The 24,495-nt window shown below is 40.0% G+C and overlaps 1 protein-coding gene across 1 annotated transcript in view; it reads left to right on the forward strand.

The window, feature by feature from the left end:
* The window catches only part of cold (coiled), a 97,633-nt gene extending 73,467 nt beyond the window's left edge, over positions 1–24,166 (forward strand). Inside the window, exon 4 of the mRNA XM_067139590.2 lies at positions 17,196–24,166. Coding sequence (XP_066995691.1) covers positions 17,196–17,285 — 90 coding nt within the window. The 3' untranslated portion in view covers positions 17,286–24,166. The remainder of the gene's footprint in view (positions 1–17,195) is intronic.
* Positions 24,167–24,495: the final 329 nt, after the last annotated feature.

Genomic DNA, 24,495 nt, shown 5'->3' on the forward strand with positions numbered 1-24,495 from the left:
TGGTGTTGCATTTGCTCTGTCAGTCAGTGTAAAATAATTAACAAAATTTTAAAAAACCAAACACAACTCACGAAAGAAAAGAATAACGAGAAGAATTTTGCCACCTTCATTTTCAACAAGAACAACCATATTTATCAAGTCAAAAAATTAAAAAACAACTACGAAATAAAATTCCATGCAAACAACACCAATAGCCAATTAATATACAATCGTCATAGCATTACACAAAATAACACCAATGAAATATCAGTTTCAGCCAGCTAGACAAGTCAGCATTAGCTAAGCGCGCCATTTCAACGGGTCATTATGTCATGTTTCAAGATGTTCGAGCTCTTACCCACACTAAAAACTACAGGTCTAGGATTATTCGGAGAGCTGTGGAAATACATAAAAATCGTAATAATTTCAACAGGGACACTGGCTATCAATTAGGTAATACTTGGTTGCCAGCAATTAAGGATTTACGTTGGTAGTGATCTTCCCTGTCCTTTTATTATTGTTATTTTGTTTGTGTTTTCCAAATTATACTCTCCTCATCACTAGATGGTTCACTCTGTAGTCGGCATCAACTCAAGTCCTAAGTGACTCCCGGTAATAAACTGAAGAAAATATTCTCACACATGTGAACACTTCCCCTCTTTCCCCCACTCAATCTCGGTTCTCGTCTTGAACCTGGCGGGTAATGTAAGCAGCGTTTATAACATATATAGCATCAAAGGAACCGCTTAGGACTTGAGTTGACTCTGAGTATAGGCTCTGTGTTTGGGTCATACTTTTATAACCTGTATACATATGTTCCTGCATTATTCTTACTTCTTTTCACTCCCGTGTCTTCAGTCTCGTAGTACGCCCTCCTCCTCCCTCATATCATGCCTGACTCTCACTTTTCTCGTTGTTTTTTTTCTATTACACACTGTTCTTTCCATCTCAGTTCTATTCTATTCTTTTATCCTGTCAATCTTTCATTGCACTTTACTTTAATTTCGTTTTTATTTATTGTTTCTTCTACCGCATTCGTCCCTGATTTGTCTGATGACCTTGTGCGCTCTTTACTTCACATGCATATACGATCGAACGAGAGACATCATAATTTGAGCTTGGAAGGCTAGTGCACAGTGAGCCAAGTAGTGGCGAACAAAAGTACCACTTACCGTAGACCAGTGGTAAAGCATTCACAAATTAAACTTCATTATTACAGAAGTCTTGCTCATGAACAGACAAGATTTTCTTCTGAAGACGCGTAGCAAAGTTCCTTGCAAATCGTAAAGAATTTCACCTTGTTTTCTGACATGGCAGAAGCTCTAAAGCTTATTATCATTTCTACAATTACAGGCCATGAAAGCATCAGTTTAAATAACAGATATTTAAATTCAGGAATTTACAAACTCAAGTGTTCACAGTGAAAAACAGCGTAAATTTGTCAAACTGGAAGAAACTTCATGACACGTTACCTCGAACATATCAATGCAGCAAAATACAATAGATCAGGGCCTCTCAGAGGGCATGCACCTGATGCATGCACTGAGCACGGTGCAAAAGACGACTTCGTTTGGTTAACCAGAGTGCAGACCCCCACTCCTCGATTTGGAGCAGTAGCGCTGTCTCTCTCTCTCCCCATCCTCTCTCGCTCGCTCTGCCTGTCTCCCTCTTCCTCACTTGCTCTGTAGCACTCCAAATCCGAGCCGAGCTTAGCCGAGTAGCCCATAGACGAAGTGTTGGTCCGAACCAAGGCGAATGGGACTGATGCACTGTGCACAGGAACTCTGCACCTCAATTTGCACGCATGCGATTTTATACATTTGAGAGGCCCTGCAATAGATATTCAGCAATGAGTACACATATTAGTGACTTACACCATGTTTTTACAACAATAGAACAAGATTGAACAATTTTACATACAGTATAGCGAATAAAGGTACGCATATTAACATTCTTGAAATAGTTTATATTGAAGTAGATCAGAAATCCAACCCGAGTTTTGATATTAAAGAAATTACAGACAGCACAAACATATTATTAGGAGAAATTTTGGCAGTAACTTCACAAAAAAAAAAAAAAAGTAAAAGAGATATTACTTTTACCGATGATACGAATCTCTAATCAAATAGCAAGCTTCTCCTACCTTAACATTCCCCTTCCCACTCCTGCCACAGTTCCTGTACCTGTAACTGATCAGCTGCCTGAAGCTAGCAGTTGATCATCAACAAAGCGATTCAAGACACATTTGCAGGCGGCTAGCGGGGAAGTGAGTACATAACATCCTTTCAGAATTCCACCAATGTTAATACATTCTTTCATTAATCTTTTTAGTGCCAGGCTCAAATGTAAAGGTGTGGTCTCAAATTGCCAGTCTGTTGTAATGGAAATTGTAGGATTTCAGAAAAGAAATGTAATTCCTCTGTTTTCAAAGATATGAAAGTGAAACTTAATCAGGGAATGCAAAACGTAGTCCTCTAAGTTCAGGTAACTTTCAGATTATTATAAAATTTATTTCTCACGTTATTAATTAATTGATTAAAATAATTTATTAGGAAAATAAAAGTCGGAACATTTGATTATTCCTATTACCACACGCTTAAAAATGGAGTAAAAACGAACACTGGAGAACGCACAAACATAATACAAGAACAAAGAAACTTATTTTGTTTCTTCTAAAATTATCTGCAGGGGTGTCAAAAGTTCAAAATTCTAAAATCTAGCATATGGAAGAAGTACACCATCAATGGCAATCACACAAGTAAACACAATTAAATGATGACAGTGAAAATAAACAGCCGTATAGCTAATGACTGGCGTGTCGACTGGTGATCTCTCGTACTTCGTGGACAGTGATTCCGAACCTCAGGCAACGAATTACCTGCGTGGAATGTGACTGTATATAACTAAGCAAGTGATAGTGATGATACTGACACTAATAGTGACTGGGAAGAAAGGAATGTTGACCAGGACAATCCTACACAAGCTCCACAACAGTTCCTAGACTCATTAGTTCTTTAATTTTCTCCTCTCTTACACCATTCTTCTTACACTTTGATGTCATACTGTTACGAGTCGTGCGCAAAGAAGTCAAGGAACTTTAAATATCGCTCAAGATTATTGATAGTCAGAGAACAAAAATTTTTGTCAGAACATGGTAGCTTTAATGGTTGTGCCAAGATAGGAGCAATTTTCGGTCTAGAATCCTATCAAAGAGTAAAAAAACAGAGCTTCTCTCAGAGCGACGCTGACAAGTTTTGTTCACTTTATGACGATAGCTCTTAGCGACTGGCACTAAGAGAGTTAAGTTATATATATATATATTTTTTTTTTAGACTCTTATAACATCTAATAATACCGGAAGATTTGAGATCTTAAAATCCGTATTGCACTGCGTTTTACAATTGAGAGGAGTTTCCCACCTATAATATATTTTTTTACTATAAAATTACATATAGTACATGGCTCATTGCAGTATTTTATATAATTATTCATTAATTTAAAAAAAACAGAAGACCCGTGAGACAGAATAACATAGAGAAGAAAACTGTGCCATCTGGGTACTTCAAGAAAGGAGACGCCTCCAGAGTCCTCTCAAAAGAAAATACTCTGTGCTCACTGTCCAGATCCTTCTCATGATGCCACAGGCCTCTCTCTAATGAGGTAGCAGGGCAATGGAGATAGCAGAAGCACTGGCCAATAAGCGCCCGGCTCTCTCCTGATTGGTTTGCTATGCAGAGAGTAGCGAGGCCCCGACACAGTGACGTCGCTCGGCATTCAGTCCAGGCAATGCAGCTCCTCCCCATGACTTGCATTTGATTGGTGGAACCCGCCACAATACTGATATTGGACCATCGTCTAAACAAAGATATCACACACATCAAAACTTGGTACCCTATTCACTATGTATAGTAGGCTGTATGTGGATCCTTCTTAATTTAATATTTTTCCTCTCATCTAGAAAAGGGAACATCAGTTGGAACTTCAATTCACTGGACCTACTTCATGCATGGTGCATGACTGATACAAAAACTACCAGGAATCCACAATGAATAGCTTGTTATCGGAGAGGTTTCTTATTTAGATAATTTGCAGTTGCTTCTGCCCTCTCCCCCTCTTTCTCTCTGTTTACATACATACATACATACATACATACATACATACATACATACATACATACATACATACATACATACATACACGCACATACATAGACACCCAAGACTGAAAACTTTGTATGTTGGATTTTTCTAAAATGGGGATATTTGGACCAAGCTACCAAAAAACACAACAACAACTGCCTTCCAGTGACCCGTTAGTAAACTATGTATTTTTGATTAGGCAGAATTTAGTGTGAAATATTTGTTGGCCATAGATTATGATTAAACATTTTAGATATAGTTGCCATTAGTAATGTTTATTAATAACATAAAACAACTGCCGAAAGATCAACTTCTCAAATTACCTGTTGTGGTCACCTAAATTAAGTAATATTTTTCAATCAAAAATGAATTTATTTCCAACTTCTGTGCAATATAAGATACATTAGATTCTTTAAAATGTATTGAAATATAATGAAAACCTCTTAACACTTTACTGCTAAAGTATGAAAAACTCATGAATCCAGTAACAGGTGTGTATTGTACCAGTAAACTGCCCGTACTAGCTGAAAGTTTATGTTGAGAGCACGAATTTGAATATGCCATGAACTGAGAACGCTAGAACACCATACAATATGTACAATAATGTTATGAGTAAGATCTTATCCTAAACTTGAACTTATTCATCATTGGCAAATTAAATTCATATCACCTCTATACAATTTCTAAACATCGTCTTCCTAGCTATTTCTCCAGGCGTCATCCCAGCATCGTACCACCGTCCCACATAGTCTGCCCATCACCATAGTACCACGATCCATCAAAGACTGCTCACCACCATAGTACCAACAATCCATCGAAGACTGCTCACCACCGTAGTACCACAATCCATCGATGTCCTGGAAGCTCTGGATTATTTCATTGTGGGGTCGCTTCACTTGTAATTTTTACTTAGCACGAGTGTCCACCTTTTAAAAGTTCTCTGAGCATGTTCCCTTTTATGTTTCAAACACAACTATTATCACTTTATGTGTTTAATTGAATAGCTATTTGAACTTAAACACCCACTCCAAGAAAAACATGGAAATTAAATGAGATGAATTTAGTGGTTTCTTGCCACCTGTAAGAAGATAACTAAGTTCGAATGTCCCTGAATAATTGGTATTTATCACAAAATAAGAAACTATGAAAGAGTTTGTCTCACAAACACTGCAAGACACGTAAGAGTTTATTTGTGTTATTAAGATTATTGTAATCTATCAGTTTCATGTCCGTATTGATACTTGGTATTCACAATCACAAAGAATGCGTACCATCCACCTAATCAATACTTTATTATGTCTTGTTACTGTGCATAGTGCATAGTGAATATTAGGATTATGTTGGTTCTTTAGGCACAGAAATATAACACAAGTTCTTAGAAATGTTATAATAATAATAATAATAATAATAATAATAATAATAATAATAATAATAATAATAATAATCGTAATAACTGATTGTAAGTTGACACTCAATGAACCACTTGTGCTATTCAGAATATTCACATGTAGAACGGGGCAGTTATGTCCACCTAGTTTGAACGAGAGTAATGTTTTAAGACACTTGGGAATTTACAAAAGTTAAATCACAGTTTCTTTTATATAGAGTGTAATACGCTGGGTTAACGTTCACTGAATAACGTGAAATATTGAAAAGTCCTAATGTTTCACTTGGAAAAATTGAACATATTCAAGACACCTGACCACGTAGATTCTAAGTTTCACTGTTCACCAAGACATTTCAAAGACTCGAAAATTTTCTACATCCTCATTTACACACGGGATAATAAGATTCACTGCATTCACAGAATATAGAATTCACTTGAACAGAGTTTCTGGCAGACTTTCAACAGCATTTCGAGCAATATCGCTGCATTACATGGCAAGCCTGATGGGTTAGAACTCCCAACGATAAATACTAAATGCCCTAGCCTGACAGCCCTCTTTTATACGGGCTTCGGCTCTGACATCATCCAATAGTGTGATTACTTTCTCATGGCATATCTCCTGTTTCCCTGCATGGATTTTCCTGAAACTTGTACGTGGAGATGTTTATGTCACTACGCACACAATGATGTACTTCTCATGTAGCTAGGTCAATTATTATAGAAGTTTAAATTTTTTTGAAATGGAATTCTCTCGAACGTGTAACGTAACTTGTCCTTGGTAGAGGTCAGTGTTGTGAGTTGTCTGGCTGTGGTGGGTTGGAAGAGGCTTCCTATCCACCTCCTGCAAGACTTGTTAGAAACACAAGCTAAGGCGAGTTGAAGCATATTACTTATTCGTATCTCATAATAATCAAGAAATATCTTAAGTACCTGCATTCCTGGTACAGTATTAAGTAAACATTTTGTAAGTTTTCAATAAACCTATTGAGAGAGGCTTTGAAATCTAAAGAAGAGCAGTTTTCCACTTCTCCTGTAAAATTAGTTAAATCGGACATATGAGGTTTTCATTCGTAATAGTCGATATAAAGGTTTAGTAGTGATATGTAGGGCTTCAAAATCACATTTCTAATGTTAATAATGTGATGTGTCCTAAATTCCTTCAATTATTATAATATTATCTATGCAGTATATTGAAAATAACATGTCCTGACTGACTGATTCATCATCACGGAGCCAAAACTACTGGACAGAAAGAAATGAAATTTTGGGGATACATTTATATTACAGTGTAGGTGCTCACTAAGAGGATTTTTGGATATTCCATCCCTAAGGAGATGAAAAGGGAGGGGTGAATTGTTTGAATGAGTATATCTGTATCTCAAAAACTTGGCAGTTTAGAGACGTAAAAATTGGTATTTGGTATCTCCTTTAAAAATGTAGAAACACACATTTTTTTGTTTTTGGAAAATCCATTTGAGGGGTTTAGGGGGGGGGGGAGGTGTGAAATAGATTGAATTATTTTTGAGGATCTTATATCTCAAAAACCGAAGATGTTACAGATGTGAAAACTAGAATTAGGAATCTCCTTTAAAAAAAGAAACAAGTATTTTTTTATTCTATGTTGCAAATTTGCGGCAGATGCCACTTCACCCAATCTATCCCTGCGCAATCCACAATGAAAACTGTTGGCTGTATGCTGCTTATCCTCAAGCAACGCAGCTGGTTGGAATACATTTGGATGGCAGTCACAGATTGTTTGATGTTACCTTCGTTTCCCAGTCTTATCAGATGACCAAGTAGGGTACCTCCGTGGATAATACAGCGACCTGAAGTAATCCTGGATCTACACACTAGCCCAAAAGAGAACACGGGCCCCGCCATTTATCGGAGGCTCTATCCGTTGTTGGCCAGTATCCAGATTCTGTAGTTGTTTACGCGGATGGATCGAGGGCAAAAGCGAAAGTAGGCTGTGCGTTCATTGTCAGTAACAACAGTTTTTTTTTGTTTTTTTCTCTACCGGAAACCTGTAATTGTGTACACAGTGGAGCTCTATGCTGTCTTCGAAGCTCTATGGTACATGCTATCCAATGAGCGCCGGCACTTTCTGTTGTGTATGGACTCTTGAGCTCGCTACAATCTATAGATGTATGATTCCCACAGCACCCTCTGGTGCAGCGAATCCTGGACCTGCTGGCCGGGTGTTGGGATGCTAGCACCAGAATCACATTTATGTGGCTCCCAAGTCACATGGGTGTAGAGGGAAACAAGTTAGCTGATAAGGCTGCCAAGTAGGCTGTCACTTTGCTGCTGTTCGTTGCTTTACAAGGTTCCAGCCAGTGATATTCACTCTCATCTGAGACATTTGGTTATGTCCCATTTGGAGATGGAGTGGCAAGCCACCCCTCTGCCAAGTAAGCTGAGAGCGATCAAAAGAAAAACGAAGGTATGGAAGACATCTCTTAGGGTTTCTCGGAGAGAAGCAATAGAATTATGTAGTCTTCGGATCGGCCACGGTGTAGTAATGCACTCCTACTTACTGAAGGGAAACCTCTCCCCCTCGTTTGTACTTGCGGCTTTCATCGTACCGTGGTAAACATCACAACGGAGTGCGTGGACCTGGTCGATCTGCGGCGTAGTCTAAAACTTCTGAGTACCATCTCCCTCATCCTACGAGATGACAAGCAGTCAGCAGACCTCGTCATCCACTTTTGGAAGGACAGTGGCCTATTTTATCATGTATAAAAGTAGTATTTTTATTAGATTTTATTTTATTGTTTAGTACATTTTATTCTATATACTCTGTTTTAGTTTGTGTTTGTACATTTTAATGCATTTTTTAAATATTAATTTGAATAATATATATTACTGCATTGCAAGGCAATGTCGTATTCTACCGTAATCTACATTTTCTATCATTTTATCAGAAAAGGCATTGCGAGTTAGATCCACTAATTTTTTTAAATTCATAATCATTTTTAATCATCCTCCATTTTAAATTCTAGTCAGTGGATACATTTTAAAATTTGAATGATCGTATCATTTCTTTCAACCTCGTACGATTAGGGGCTGATGACCTAGATATCAGGCCCCTTTAAACAACAAGCATCATCAGTAATCTACAGTTGGTTTGTATATGCACTGCCTGACAAAAAAATTGAAACACCCAGAAGGGGAGGAGGAAACAGAATGAAACTTCATGTGTTGAGAGGGTATGTGATGTTATTTCAGTGATTGAAATATAGAGACAAGTTTACAAAGAACTTCGCAGTATGAGCCCACTTATGAGTATGACGTTGCACCCCTCTGGCCTGGAAGCATGCACTGAGTCGGTTGGGTAGGATGTCATAAAGTCGTATTCTCTCCTGAGGATAGCTGGCTCACCGCTGTTGCAACTTGTCCTTCATATACTGGCTCTGGGACGAAGTTGACGCCCGAGCTAGTCTCATGCACGTTCTATCAGGCTGGTGAACTTGCTGGCCGCGGGAGTACCTCAACATCATGCAGACAGTTCATAGAGATGTGTGCCATGTATGGACGAGCATTGTCCTGTTGGAAAATGGCACCATGATACTGTCGAGTGAGAGGTAACGGACGTTGTGCCGTCAGAGTTCCCTCAAACAGGTAGGAGCTTCCATACAAGGTACTTAGAGCGTGTTAACACCCTGAAATATAACAGAGTTTCAGCCATGGGTCAGCACATGGGTGATACTAACCATAAGTTCACCAATATCAACCAAGACATGAAAATTCTCAAAGTTATACAAAAAGACCCCCCTACTCAATTTTACGGAAAATTGTTTTGTCCATCCGGAACAGTTTTTCAATCCTAACTTCAGTCTAAATGAAATTTCAGAGAAATCAAACATTTTATTTGACCTTTTAATTCCTATCTTTTTTTTTTTTTTTTTGCTAGGGGCTTTACGTCGCACCGACACAGATAGGTCTTATGGCGACGATATTCCTATCTTTAGTAATCATGTCTCAGGTAAAAAGAATTCTTTCTTTTATAATCTCTTTAAATTCCCCTCTCAGCAGCAGTCTTTCTTTCTGCATTCGTCAGCCCCACCCTAGATATCCCCTCCACCACCGGGCGAGTTGCCCGTGCGGTTAGGTGCGCACAGCTGTGAGCTCGCATCCGGGAGATAGTGGGTTCGAACCCCATTGTCGGTAACCCTGAAGATGGTTTTCCGTGGTTTCCCCATTTTCACACCAGGCAAATGCTGGGGCTGTACTTCAATTGAGGCTACGGCTGCTCCCTTCCCATTCCTAGGCCTTTCCTGTCCCCCATCGTTGCCATAAGATCTGTGTTGGTGCAACATTAAACAAATAGTCTCCTTCCACCCCTCCCCTTCCCTTTTTGCCTCCTCTTCTCTCCCTTTCTCCTCCTTTGTTTACACTGCCTGCTTCCTACAACAAGTCGGTGCTTATTCGCTATCCACCTCTTTGTTTATATCGCTTGCCTGCTTCTTCCAGCAAGTCAGTGCTTGTTCTACATCAGACATTAGATATACTGTACATTTCACAACAGAGGCTAGTCTCATAAATAACTTTTCTCCTTTTTAATTTCTTTTCTATATGTTTATTCATTCCTAATTCTGGCTATCATTTCCAGATTTACTTCTTTGCCTGAGGTCCAAAGTCATTTTAAAGACATCATATTATGACAAGAAGATCAGAACCAAAATTTTTTGTAATTATATGTGTGTTAATGTTATAATTATTCCTGCAACATTGTCTTTGTATACGTATGTTTTAATTATCAGTAGGGCCCAGATATTTTAAAAATGCATATTTTGAACGTTAGTGCATATACAGATAAATTTTTCTCTTATCTGTGATCGATTATCAAAGATTTCTGAACGTTCCTGCGCTGATATTTGTAAAGCTTTTGTATGCAGCAACATTCTGCTGCATAAATTGAATAATCCACATCTACGCACGTTTCTTGAAAAGCATTGTGCTAGTTGCCTGTGCAGTTAGGTGCGCGCAGCTGTGAGCTCGCATCCGGGAGATAGTGGGTTCGAACCCCACTGTCAGCAACCTTGAAGATGGTTTTCCATTTCACACCAGGCAAATGCTGGGGCTGTACTTTAATTAAGGCCACGGCTGCTTCCTTCCCATTCCTACGCCTTTCCTGTCCCGCATCGTTGCCATAAGACCTATCTGTGTTGGTGCAGCATAAAGCAAATTAGCCTCCTTCCACCCTTCCCATATTTACTTTCAGTGCACGCTTCTGTCGTGGATTCGATGCGATCTGACATAAGAGGAAACTGTGTCTGGATATCGGTAGATGAAACAACTGATTCGTATGGTCGATACATTGCAAACTTCATAGAGAGTAAATTATGTCCAGAAGAACCCAGCAAACCTCATTTACTTTCATGCAAAGTGCTTGGAAAAAAAAAACCACGCTACTGTTGCAAGATTTGTTAACGATTCCATGCAACTTTTGTGGGCTAGTGAATCGGAGAGTGATTGTTACAAAGTGTGCCTTTTAGTCACAGATGCAGCTTCGTATATGCTGAAAGCTAGTTTGAAAGCTGGTCATTGTCTTTGAGTATTTTTTCCAAATCTCATCCATGTCGCATGTTTGGCCCATGGATTGCATCGTATTGCAGAAGAGATACACCCCCTCTTTTCATCTGTCAACAAATTAATATCAAGTGGGGAAAAGTTGTTTCTAAAAGCACTGGCTCATGTACAGTTGTACAGAACTCATCTACCTCAGGTTTCTCTTCCGCTGGAAACTTTTCTCACAAGATGGGGTACTTGTTTATCCGCAGTAACGTTCTCCCAAGAGACCTTTAATCAAGTGAAAGATGTAGTTAAAATCATTGAGATAGTCATACTGCGTTTGTTCGTGATGCATAGTGCGCATTTGAATCTGAAACTGTATATAAAGATATCAGTTTCATCCATGTGCATTATTTGCCTTCCAAAGGGGATTAAGGGCCTAGAAAGTCGCGGTACACCCCTACACAAATCCCTTCAGTTAATTCAAAACCCCATTAGTTTTTTAAATGGTGTTCCTGTTGAAACTGGAGAAAAAGTTAAAAGGAAACTCAGTGCGGTGTTGGACTCAATTCCATAAGCAACTACATAGTGGAATCGGGTATTCTTTGCTGGAAGAATATTCCGAGCAGTCAGTGCCAGTGTACAAGGTTAGTATTGCCCAGTTACATCCGTCGATGTAGAACGATCATTTTCAGCGTATAAACTAATTCTGCCTACGACAACAGAAAGTCTTTGACTCCTGAAAACGTTGAAAAACTGTTGGTAACCTACTGCCATGCATCATTTTTGCAAGGAATGAAACATGTTTATCAATTTAACACCAAGTTAAAATTTAATAATGCATTTGGTAAGATTATTTTCTTTTATTTTTAGTGCATATTTACGTGCATATTTCCAACATTTTTAGTGCATATGTGCATGTATATTTTTGGAGTTTTCCGCGCATATGAATCCAGGCTCTAGTTATCACATGATGTTCAATTTGTATTTGGCTCTATGTCCTTCATAGTGATCATTCAATATCTGACCAGCTAACACCATCACTTCTGCACTCCAACCAGAAATTCAATATAAACTCATCTGTCTATCATTAATTTATCAATTTCAAATTATCCCTCTCAAATCTGAAAGGGGCGTTGTTGCGAGTCTCCATTTGGCCGGCTGGTCGAATCGAGCAATATCCAGATTTGTGGGGCATTCTGATGTGATAGTGGCCGAATGTTGGACTGCATGGGAACGTGAGAGCAGGCACATTCGTTGTCAAGGTTCCAGCTCACCACTTCTGACCACCACAAGGGAGGATCGCCGTATTGTGCACCAAGCACATCGTAACCGCTGCGCACATGCTCTTGCCATCCAAGAATGACTAATGGGTTTCCTGCAACTTTCTGTGTAATCCTGCACCATTGGTCGGAGACTAGCGGCAGCCAGACTTGGGAATTACTGTCCCATGCATAGGCTGCCGTTAACACCATAACACCAATAGCTGTGTTTGGAGTGGTGCCTGTACCGGGAAGCAATGGACTGCTGATGAATGGCGTCGCATTGTGTTCAGCGATGAATCGCGGTTCTGCCCTACCCTGGATGACCCATCCTCTCCGAGTATTACAGTGATCTGGGGAGAGGTCCCATTCTTCCAGTGTTTTGGAGAGGCACAGAGGTGTTACTCCTAGCGTCTTGATATGGGGAGCCATTGGGTATGATTTTAGGTCACGGCTGGTAGTGATTGGGTGAATTCTGACTGTGCAACCGTACGTCACAGACTTCCGCATGTGTTATCTCTCATGCGATAGTATTGTAGTGCTATTTTCCAACAGGACAATGCTTGTCCACACACGGCACGTGTCTCTATGAACTGTCTGCATTATGTTGAGGTACTCCCGTGGCCAGCAAGATCCCCAACTCCGGACCAGTGCCAGTATCCAATCAAGGACCAGTTACAACAGTTGTGGGCCAGACTGCCTCAGGATAGGATACAACGGCTGTATGACACCCTTCCCAACCGAATCAGTGCATGCATCGAGGCCAGAGGGGGTGCAGAGTCATACTGATAAGTGGGCTTGTATTGCCAAGTTCTTTGTAAATTTGACTCGATTTTGTAATCATTGAAACAATACCACATACCCTCTCCACACATGAATTTTCATTTCCTCCTCCCCTTCTGGGTGCTTAAATTTTTTTTGCCAGGCAGTGTAGGTATACGGGTTGTATCACAACTCAACAGGAAATTCTTCATGTAGAGAGAAAGACGAAAAACAAGTATGAAAACATGGGTCCAGAAATGCATAATTGCAGATTATCCAACCTTTTGTAATGTTGTACAATCTGACCTTGCCAGCACTGTTGCATTGTTACATTGGATATGTTTGTCATGCCAGCTGGGATGCACTATTCCTGTATCAGATGAAATGTTCAAAGTGAACTCCTCTTACTGAGTGACGAACATGATCAAAAATTCTGTATTAAGTAATATACACGGTTGCCAGTCACCAATTTTCGCAAATTATTTATTTCAGAACACGTTTCACCGGGCGAGTTGGCCGTGCGCGTTGAGGCGCGCGGCTGTGAGCTTGCATCCGGGAGATAGTAGGTTCGAATCCCACTATCGGCAGCCCTGAAGATGGTTTTCCGTGGTTTCCCATTTTCACACCAGGCAAATGCTGGGGCTGTACCTTAATTAAGGCCACGGCCGCTTCCTTCCAACTCCTAGGCCTTTCCCATCCCATCGTCGCCATAAGACCTATCTGTGTCGGAGCGACGTAAAGCCCCTAGCAAAAAAAAAAAAAAAAAAAAAGAACACGTTTCAGAGACTTTGCTCCATCGTCAGCTGGTGAAAATGGCAACATACCGGGTGGCCAACCCATCCTTTGTGATCTAGTTTTATGCAATCCACCTCGATTTTATTCAGTTGTGAAATACATCGGTCCCTCTCCCTGAAAACCTACAACCTGTTTTCCAGTCATTGACTGGGTCAGGGATGTAATGAATGAAACATATATAGGCTGTTATTACAATGGGGTCGCCACTCCCAAGGTGATTTTTATTAATGAGTGATAAATGCTATGAAATGATAATGGAGAGTGTTGCTGGAATGAAAGATGACAGGGAAAACCGGAGTACCCGGAGAAAAACCTGTCCCACCTCCACTTTGTCCAGTACAAATCTCACATGGAGTCGCCGGGATTTGAACCACGATATCCAGCGGTGAGAGGCCGACGCGCTACCGTCTGAGCCACGGAGCCTCTCCCTATACCAGGGTAATGTAACAAGATGTGTGGTTATGGGCTAGAAGCCAGCAGGAGCGCCACTATTAATTCATTACATGTCGAATAAGTCTGCAAAATGAGCACAGGTACAAAGAACACATACCTTACAACAGGAGGTGCACACACAGGAAGGAACCGCCCGCTGCATGTCAAGCCTTGCAATAACTTTCATGGCAGGCATTTTCCCAGCCTATACAGTACCTGTTCGTTGTGTGTGTGTGTGGGGTGGGTGGGTCGGTGGGCGGGTGCGCACACGCGCCTCCTTCTGTAATGTATTTGTTCTTCATATCTGTACTAGTTTCAAAGGTTCGTTCAGGGTACCAACAGTGAATTAATAGTGGTGCTCGTGGTTCCTGCTGTCTTCTAGCCCGTAACCACACATCTTATTATATTAACCCGGTTTAGGGAGAGGACTGATGTATTTCAGAATTGTGGTAAATGTGCCTGGTTGCATAAAACTAGATCATAATGGGCAAACAATTGTGTATTAAGTAGAGCAAGAACTTACACTGGGTGGCTAAAAGTCGGAGGAAGGTGTGTCCGATTAGAAAATGTGCCGTGTATGACCCCTGAGCATTGTGGCTAGCTGTGGCATAGCTGAGCAGTCTGTCACAGACACCAATGTCGCGAACATGGCAACACTTCGTGAGTTAACCGACTTTGATCGTGGGATGATCATCGGCGCACGGTGCATAGGTCATAGCATCATGGAGATTACATGTGAATTTGGGATTCCGAGGTCAAAAAAGTCGAGGGTGGATCTTCAATATCTCAGAGAGAATGTTACCACCCACTGAAATCGTTGCACAGGAAGACCACGGGTGTTTAACGAACAGATATCATGTTGCCTCCACAGAACCATACTGGGCTACTGTGAGTCAGGTCACTGCCCAGTTGAATGTTGGGAGTCAGGAACCCTTTTCTACCAGGACTGTAAGGAGGCAACTGCACTGCATAGGCTTCACCAGTCAACGACCAACTCTTGTCCTCTTGCTGACACCTCGACACAGAGCTCAACGATGTTCTTGGGCCCACAAACATCGGCAATGGACTATGGAACAGTGGCGGCGTGTGGTATGGTCCGATGAATCCTGGTTCCAGTTGTATCAAGCTGATGGGCGTGTGAGAGAGTGGAGTATGCCCTATGAAACTGTGGATCCAGCGTGTCAACAATGTTGTGTCCAGGTGGGAGGTTGCTCTTTTCTGGTCTGGACGACGTTCTCATGGTCGCAATTAGGCCCCATTTTCCGGCTACAGGGAGCGCTGACAGGTGCGCGTTATGTAGACATTCATTCAAACCATCTGCATCCCTTTCTGGCCGTAGAGTATCCTGATGGAGATGCCATGTTCCAACAGGACAATGCGCCATGTCACCGGTCTATGGTGGTGCGTATGTGGTTGGAGGAGCAGTTACGACCATGGATTGGCCCCCTAGATCCCCCGATCTTAATCCAGTCGAACATTTATGGGATGCTGTCAATGCTGGGTCCAGATCTCTCCAGAATGATTCCAACCCCTTGTAGAGTCGATGCCTCACCGTATTGCTGCCGTTTTGAGGGCTCACAGAGGAGCAACTCGTTATTAATATCACATTCAGTGTCTTCTCGTGACTTTTGGCCACTCAGTGTATATCACCATGTTCACCTCCTGACGATGGAGCAAAGTCTCTGAAACACGTTGGACCGGGTGAGTTTGCCGTGCGGTTAGGGCCGCGCAGCTGTGAGCTTGCATCCGGGGGATAGTGAGTCCAAACCCCACTGTCGGCAGCCCTGAAGATGGTTTTCCGTGGTTTCCCATTTTCACGCCAGGCAAATGCTGGGGCTGTACCTTAATTAAGGCCACGGCCACTTTCTTCCCATTCCTAGGTGTTTATTATCCCATCGTTGCTGTAAGACCTGTCTGTGTCGGTGCGACATAAAGCAAACAGCGAAACACGTTGGGTAATAAATTGAATACAACATGTGACTGGCAGCAGTTTATATTATTTCATACAAAATTAATTTGCAGTCTTGGATAAGGCCTTCCTTAAAAACCATGGTTATGTTTAAGATGATTAAAAATGCCTAGTGCAGTGCATACTGTCTGACAGGCTACCACGATACACGGAAGTCGAGTTGGTTCATCAACAGCAGTCGAATGCACTACAGACCTGACTTGTAACTCAAGGTAAAAGTACAGTGGGTTTAAGTAACCGGTGTTTCACATTTTATTCCGGCAATCAGAGCGTATCAGCATGCACTTGGTAAATACTTGCTTGGACAACTCTACAACTATACATGTCTGGGCGTTTGGTATGCAATCTAATAATAATGTTACTTGCTTTACGTCCCACTAACTTCTCTTTTACGGTTTTCGGAGATGCCGAGGTGCCGGAATTTAGTCCCACATTAGTTCTTTTACTTGCCAGTAAATCTACCGACACGAGGCTGATGTATTTGAGCACCTTCAAATACCACCGGACTGAGCCAGGATCGAACCTGCCAAGTTGGGGTCAGAAGGCCAGCGCCTCAACTGTCTGAGCCACTCAACCCGGCGGTATGCAATCTAGTGAATAAAATTTGTCATCACACCACCTCCCCTACCCTATCGGCCAACATTCTGATAGTGATTTTTTCCATCAACGGGACTTGAACCAGCTAACCACGGTGTCAGGTTGACGTCTTAACGACCTGTTGTTATACCTTTTCTTTCTTCTCTCTTAAATCTTAAGTTTTGATGCACCCTCTGGGTACTATTAGTCTCACTCATCATACATTTTTTGTTATGTGTTCTGTTGTAATGTTTGTAAATATTATAAAAATTATGTAGTCTTATATTAATCTGGCTAGGTGTTAAGAGAAGGCCATCTGGCATTAATCCTGCCAGAAAAAATGAAACATCAATAGATCAGTGTATGCCCTTCTGTTTCAGCTTAGTGGCAGTCTGCCTCACTCCAGCATTGCTATCCTGACTGCTGGAGTTGCTGCCGTTTTTGTAATAGGCAAAATGATCCTGCAGTAGAAGGAAGCATGGGGTCAAATGGATGAGAAGCCTCCTGTTGTGCTGTAAACAAAGGTTGCAATATTTATAGTATGATGAGAACATTTTTGATTGTAAAAGCCTGCTACACTGACATGAAGCAATTTTTGTATAATTTTACAGAAGAATGGTCTACTTCACGATAATTATATTACTAAGTTTTTACATGAGTTTTAACTACATTTTTAGTGCTTTCAATTTTATACAATTTTATTAGACACAGTGTGTTGTATTAACTGCAGCCTATATACAGTATTAAGGTACAGAATATCACTACCATAATCAGTATTGCAGTTTTCATTCCACAATTGTACATATTATTATTCACCAAGCAGTGCTGATTTCCAGAACTTTAATGCCTCCATGGACCCTTCAGACTTGAAATGGCTGGTAAAAGCCTCGTATTAAAAACATGTTTAATACCTCTGTCTTTATCTCTGTTTATCATTTTACAATGCAAAAACTCAAATTATACTGTCAGAAATAACAGGTTTAGAAAAGAAAGAAATTAATTTGGTGGAACCAAAGGGAAGGTGGTAATTTAACTTTAATGGAATCTTTCTGGTTTCCATTATTTACTATGAATGATTTTTTTGTTCATGTGTTTGCCAAAAATAGTGTGAGCAAACAAGTCTTCCATGTTTCAGAACTCTTATTATGAAAATATTTGGTTTCTGATCCTGTGCATTATTTCCTTGCTAATTTATTTCTGTATTCTTGTGTAGTCAACTTGTGTACACCATTGGCTTCAAGGAGGAAAATCAAGGTATTCGCGCAGAGATATATGAGTCTAATAATAATTTTTATTAATAGCACTGTGTGCCATTGTTTTGTCATCAACCAGTTGAGTTCATTTTCATTTTTTTATGAGTGGTCTGAATTCTGGGTATAATACTCATTTAGAGTGACAAGGAATTTCATGAAAATTACTTTTGAGTCATTTGCCTTTTCTTAACAAGCTCCATTGAAGTACCTATGGTTTCTATATTACTCATATGACATTAGTAGTATATCTCTTAAGTAAACCACATTTATGTATGATAAGGTAACCTGGTCCTTACAACCCATGCTGCACAGACGTGCTATTCTAACTTGAGTTGTTTTTAATATCATTTCACTTTTACATCATGATGACTAGGGCTTGGATTTCTATGACCTAAAAGCTCTTAAGATAGGCATGCATTTATGCTCTAAAATTTACCAAAATGTGACCTGAAGAAAATGCATTTACTTTCAACAGATGAAGTAATTCATACCTCCCTTAGCCTTGAGTTGCACTGGATGACGAAGTGCATTTTCAGAGGGTCTGACATTAAGAATGTCAGATCATCAGCAAGTAGAGTTTTGTGGAAATTTCTGATTCCTTTTCATCAAATGTTGCTTCTAATACTCAAAGTATGTCGGCAGCTTTACACAATGTTGTATATTCATGATTTTGTTCAAGCACACGTCGTAATTTTTCCCTAACCATGTCAGCTACTTTGCCCTGTGCTCTCTATAACTCTCTTTCACTTTGCTTCAATGTTTCACACAATTGCATGCCCACAGTTTCAAGGCGAGTCATGGATTTTGATATTGGCAGAGATATTTGATTTTATGCAGGTTAAGTGTTTTGACATGCTGGATGAAAACAACTCTCATACAGTTTTTGATTGAAGATCTTATCATTCTCGCTGTAGTTCGTGCAATAACAATTTGCTGCATTAAGCCAAGTCCCCTGTGTCATAATGGACTGTGGGGAGTGGAGCCTTAACAAAAATCTTCTTGCAGTTAGCAATGACGTTTCCACGTTAGGGTAGTTCCCTCTAACCTCATCGGCCACTCTATGTAAGGCATGCACAAGGAAAGTTACACGCACCATTTTGGGATACAGAATCTTAAGACATTTTGCTCCTTTTACCATGTAAGCAGCGTCCATTACATTTTCTCATTCTACTTTTCCTGCCACAACAAGTTCATTGCAGTGTCGAAATTACATTCCCTCATACTACTTTTCCTGCCACAACAAGTTCATTGCAGTGTCGAAAATAACAGCGATGGAGGTGTTGTTCACCCTATCCAACACCTCACACATCACAGAAAAGGTTTCTCCAGGTTTTTCATGTTTGAGAGTGCCTGCAATAAGTTTGTTGTATCATCGTAACAGGAAGTCAGATAGTTCTTTCTTAATGTGGACTCAGAGGGAATGGGATAAGTTGTATACTTTTCTAAGAACTTTTGGAAAGTAGGTCCCTATACTTTATATAAAGGGATGTTTGATGAAACCATCATTTCATATTGATCCTTAGAAAACTGAGATGAACTGCTGTATGGTTTCTCAAACAGCAATCTCTGTCTGCTTTCTGCGGGTAATTCTCTGTTTACACAGATTTTATGTTTAGCGATATTCTTTGTAAAACATTTCTCAGCCAAAATTTTACCTTTCACATTTTACAAAATAAAATATATCCATCCGTACTAAAATACTGTTCACCTAAATCTTTAACAGAACCTCACACTGTCAGAGACATCTCGAAACTGCACTAAACTACTCATTAGCAGAGACAAAAGAATTCTGTACAGGGGCATAAATAGTGCATGTGATAAGTGGTGGTAAGGAGTCTCAACCACATACTATTTAAAAAAAAAAGGTAGTGTGTGGTTGAAATTTCTTACCACTACTCCGTAGAACAAGAAAACTGAACATTGGTTATCGGGAAAGAGGGATCGAAAAGTAGCTATTTGTTTCTTTTTCGCACACAATGAATCGTACTTTTAGCAGCTCAAATGAGCTCATGCTGTTCTAGGTATATAAAGATTTTATGGTCAAATACACATTTATTTGACCAGTAAAATCTGCTTCATGTTCGTAAATGTTAGAAATGTGCTTAGATTACCTTAGGCTTTGAAAAACAAGCCAGGATAAAAATATGACACATCAAAAAAATCCGAGCCCTAATCTTGAATGCATTTGTGAAAGCACTTGACTTGAGTTAATTCCTACTACATTTTAATTGAGATCTGTTGCAAGTTTTTGTAGTTCCTACTGCCAAGAGTCCCAATATGGGTTACATCAATAAATTTATCTCATGTTGCAAGCAGATTTGAAGGTGGTGTTGAGTGCTCTGGGGATGTGTGTTTTATATAATAATACAGATGTCAATTTAGAAGCGAGAGGTTTTCTCATTTATATAAAATAATGGAATAAGGCAACTAGTACATAGTATTTTAGATGACAATGGGATGTAGATATCCTGCCTGTTTAACATTTTAGTATTATTTTGAAGACTGGGGCAAAAATAATCATCATTTCCCCTTATCCAGCTCCTGCCGGGTTGGAATATTTATGGTACTTCTCCATCTTCCTCTTGCCTTCCACCAACACTCTTCCATGATCTTGTCCCAGTCTAAATTTCGTCTTCTTATGCCGCTCTTCACTGATTCAGTACACCTTGTTCTAGGTCTTCCTCTTGCTCTCTTGCCCTCGCACTTTGCCTCTAGCATCCGTCTTGGAATTCTATTCTCCTCCATCCTCTGTACATGTCCAGACCATCTTAGTTTATTCTTTTCAACTCTCTCATTTAGCTTTCCTATCCCAACTTCATTAACATCTTCATTTCTCACTCTGTCTTTCCTTGTCTTTCCTATCATACTACTTAGAAATTTTGTCTCACTGGCTTGAATTCTACTCTCTTGCCTGCTAGTCAAAGTCCAAGTGTCAGCTGCATAAGTCAGTAACTGGGGCGAACACCTTGCTGATAATCAGGTTGTGTCATCTCCTTGATCAAAAACCATGTGTCTTATACACTGACATGTCAGACGTCATGGGATAGGGGTCTAGTATCATGTAGGCCCGTCTCTAGCTTGGCCAAGTGCAGTAACTCATCATGGCATTGATTCTACAAGTGGAAGAAACACCTGTTGATAGATTCTGACCCATGCCCTTTGGATAGCTACCCACAGCTTCCTGCTATTTGTAGATGCAGGGTCATGTGTGTGAATGGACCTCACCACCACATCCCATAGATGCTTGACAGGGTTCATATCAGGCTAATGAGGTGGTTACAGCAGTCATTAAAATTCTCCAGAATACTCCTTGAACCAGTTCTGGACAACATGGGCGTGATGGCACTGTGGAATTCCTGCTGGAATATCTCATCATTGTAGGGGTACGTAAAGTTCATGAAGGGCTGCCTGTGGTCACCAAGTAGTTCTTTGTAGTAGTCACTGGTCAATGACCTGTTCAGGTGGTTCAGCAGACCCAGCCCATGCCACGTGAATAAACTCCACACCATTATGGAGCTGCTACCTGCCTGTATGGTGTCTCGTTGACAACTGGGGTCCATGGCTTTATGGGGCCTGTGCCATATTCAAACCCTACCATCAGCTCGAAACAACTGGAACACTGACATATCAGACCAGACTACATGTCGCCAGTCCTCCAGGCTCGTATTAGCAATGTTGCACGTCCAGGTGAGATGCTGTGCCCGGTGTCTTGGTGTTAACAAGGGTGCTCTGGCAGGTCTTCTGCTGCACTGACCTGCTCTGGATATGCTTCTGGTACCTCTTGCATTGAATGTGGATGTGATTTGGGCCAGTGTGGCCTCTCTGTTACTACGGACAACCATGCACTGCTAATGTCTATCATTAAGCATCTGTGGTTACCCACTGCGCTGTTCACTGTGGATGGTAATGCCTTCCATGAGGTATTTCCAATACACACGTGACACTATCGATCAAGGAATGTTAGATACCTGCACAACTTCGACAATGGAATGTTCCATTCATTCAGTCCCAACTGTCATACCCTGTTTGAAAGACTATAATTCACGTCACCTTGCCGCGAGCAGCACAGACGATGTTCCACTCACTCTCGAGATATCAGATCACACCTGATACAGGTCTGGGCACTTCTAAGGACGTCATGGTACGGTGTCGCCACTGACTATTACCTTTTAAATACTGCTGTCCCATAACTTTTGGTATATCAGTGTATGTAACCTAAAAGGTACTTTTACCTGTACCTTTATTTTAAATAGATAATACAAGCCTTCAAAATTTACCTCACTAACAAGATAGTCAGCAATTAAATGGTTATTAATTGTACGTAAAATACTGCCGACATACTGCCTAGCTCTTGAATAGGACATTTTTCATGTTGCTCTGAACAGTCTGTGATGGTACAGTATGTTAACTAGTAACAGGTGTAAATTGGGCATATTGATGCCATATTTGCTTGTTTGAATTGTATCCTCTGTGACTAAGGGTTCTCAGTGTAGACTGGCATATTGATCTAAATAAAATAAGAGTTTTATTTGTACTGTGGTCAAAATTAAAAATTAAAAAAAAAAGATACGTTTGTGTCTGTCATGCCCAGAGACCATTTGGATCGAGATGTGATAGTCTAATAACCCAAGGCATGACACTATAGAATATAGGCCTAGTGATAAGCAGCATGGCTAGTTTTTCCAGCTATACTCCAAATAAATGTATTTTTGGAAATTTGGTTCCTGTTCACATTATGAACCGTATGTTGTAAGTTTGGTATAATGGCACTTTTGCATTTCAATGGCACCTCTTGTTCCATATCACATCTCGAAGGGTGTGTGGAAACTTTTCTCTAGACTGAATTGACTGGTGATTTCTTAGATTGTGGAACTGCCCAGGAATTTAAACAGCAGTCATCTTAAGCTCTTTCTCTTGCAATGTGAAGTGCTGCTGGTTGAAGTAATGCTTTATAGTTACAATAGTAAAGAAGAAAGAAATAATTATTGTGACATTAGCAGGAAAATTTAACAAGTTGGAAAATCAAGCATTGAAATTTGGTATGGTATAGAATTTTAAACAATTTAAAGAGACATTGTGGAGCATGATGGCTAATAGACTTAGGAATAAGTTGTGCCTTTTTAAAATTCAGCTGTGATAGGTGGTAATGCTCTATCTGTCTGCAGTGTTTGGAGCTTATATTTCAACTAAGGAATTGATTTGTTATATTGGAAGCCATTTCTTTTCAGTTTCAACAGTTATTCTGTAACTGTGAGGTTCTTCAGTCTTTTTCTATTTTTCATATATACCGTAATTGTTAGGCTGTTCAGTCTGCTGAAACTAACTTTGAGTAAATAAATTTATAAACTACCTGAAAGAGAAACCATATGCTAATAGTATTACACCTGAAAAAGAAACAACTTAATTAACTGAGTTGAAACTGAAAATAGATGGCTTCAGATATTACAAAAAAAAATCAGTCTGTCTGAATTAGTTTCCATAGACAAAGAACCTCTCAGTTATAGATCAGGAATGGATGCCACTAAAATGTGAAAGTCAGTACCACATATGCCCAGTAATGAATACTTCACCCTCTTTTATTGCATTTTCTTCTTTTATTATTTTATGTGATGAGTTTCGTTAAATGTATTCCTGTAATGCTTACATTTATGTTTGAAGTGTCTGAAAATGGGCTCAAGTTTTGAAGTTGATTAACAGTGAAAATTCCATTTCTTCTTTTGTATTGGCCGACTATGGACCATGTTAATTCGAATTCAGCTTCACCTGTTCCTCGGCTTTAATCCTTGACAATTACACCTTCATCCTTTCACTCTGCAATCTCCTCCTCTCTTCAGTCCACGGAGCTTGGGTACCTCTTGGTGGTCTTGATCCTCGACTTGTAAGCATCCCTGTTGCTGATTTCCATTCCTTGTATTCCCATTTCTTCCAGGTCCATATTCACCTCCTGATACCAGCACACCATAGTTTTCTTGATCTCAAAAAATCTTAATGTCTGATTAGTCAGTCTTTCCGGGTTCATTCTGTAGATATGTTCGAAGAACATGGCTCTCCTCTTCTGATGGTACCAGAGATTTTTTTCCACCTTGATATATAATTCTTAGCTTCTTTTCTTTGCAAAATTGAATTAGTATTTGGCATAGTAATAATTATTCTACATACATGTTAATGTCACTGTTAGAATCATTAAACTGTGTTATCTTTTAATGTTAAAAATTTTAAATTTCTGTTTAAAAAAATGTCCAAATGATTTTAGTTTTTGAAATTGAAAATAGAGGTTAGGTTCGTCGTCATGTTGACTTGCATTTCGCTGGTTAGCATTGAGATCGTTGTCAACTTCACTTTTGTCAGTAGTAGTAATATTAGTAGAGTAGTAATAGTAATTTGAGGAAGGATAACACCATTAGGCCTAATATCTGTCACATGAACT

This window comes from Anabrus simplex, chromosome 2 (assembly GCF_040414725.1).
Source record: "Anabrus simplex isolate iqAnaSimp1 chromosome 2, ASM4041472v1, whole genome shotgun sequence".
Classification (NCBI taxonomy): domain Eukaryota; kingdom Metazoa; phylum Arthropoda; class Insecta; order Orthoptera; family Tettigoniidae; genus Anabrus; species Anabrus simplex.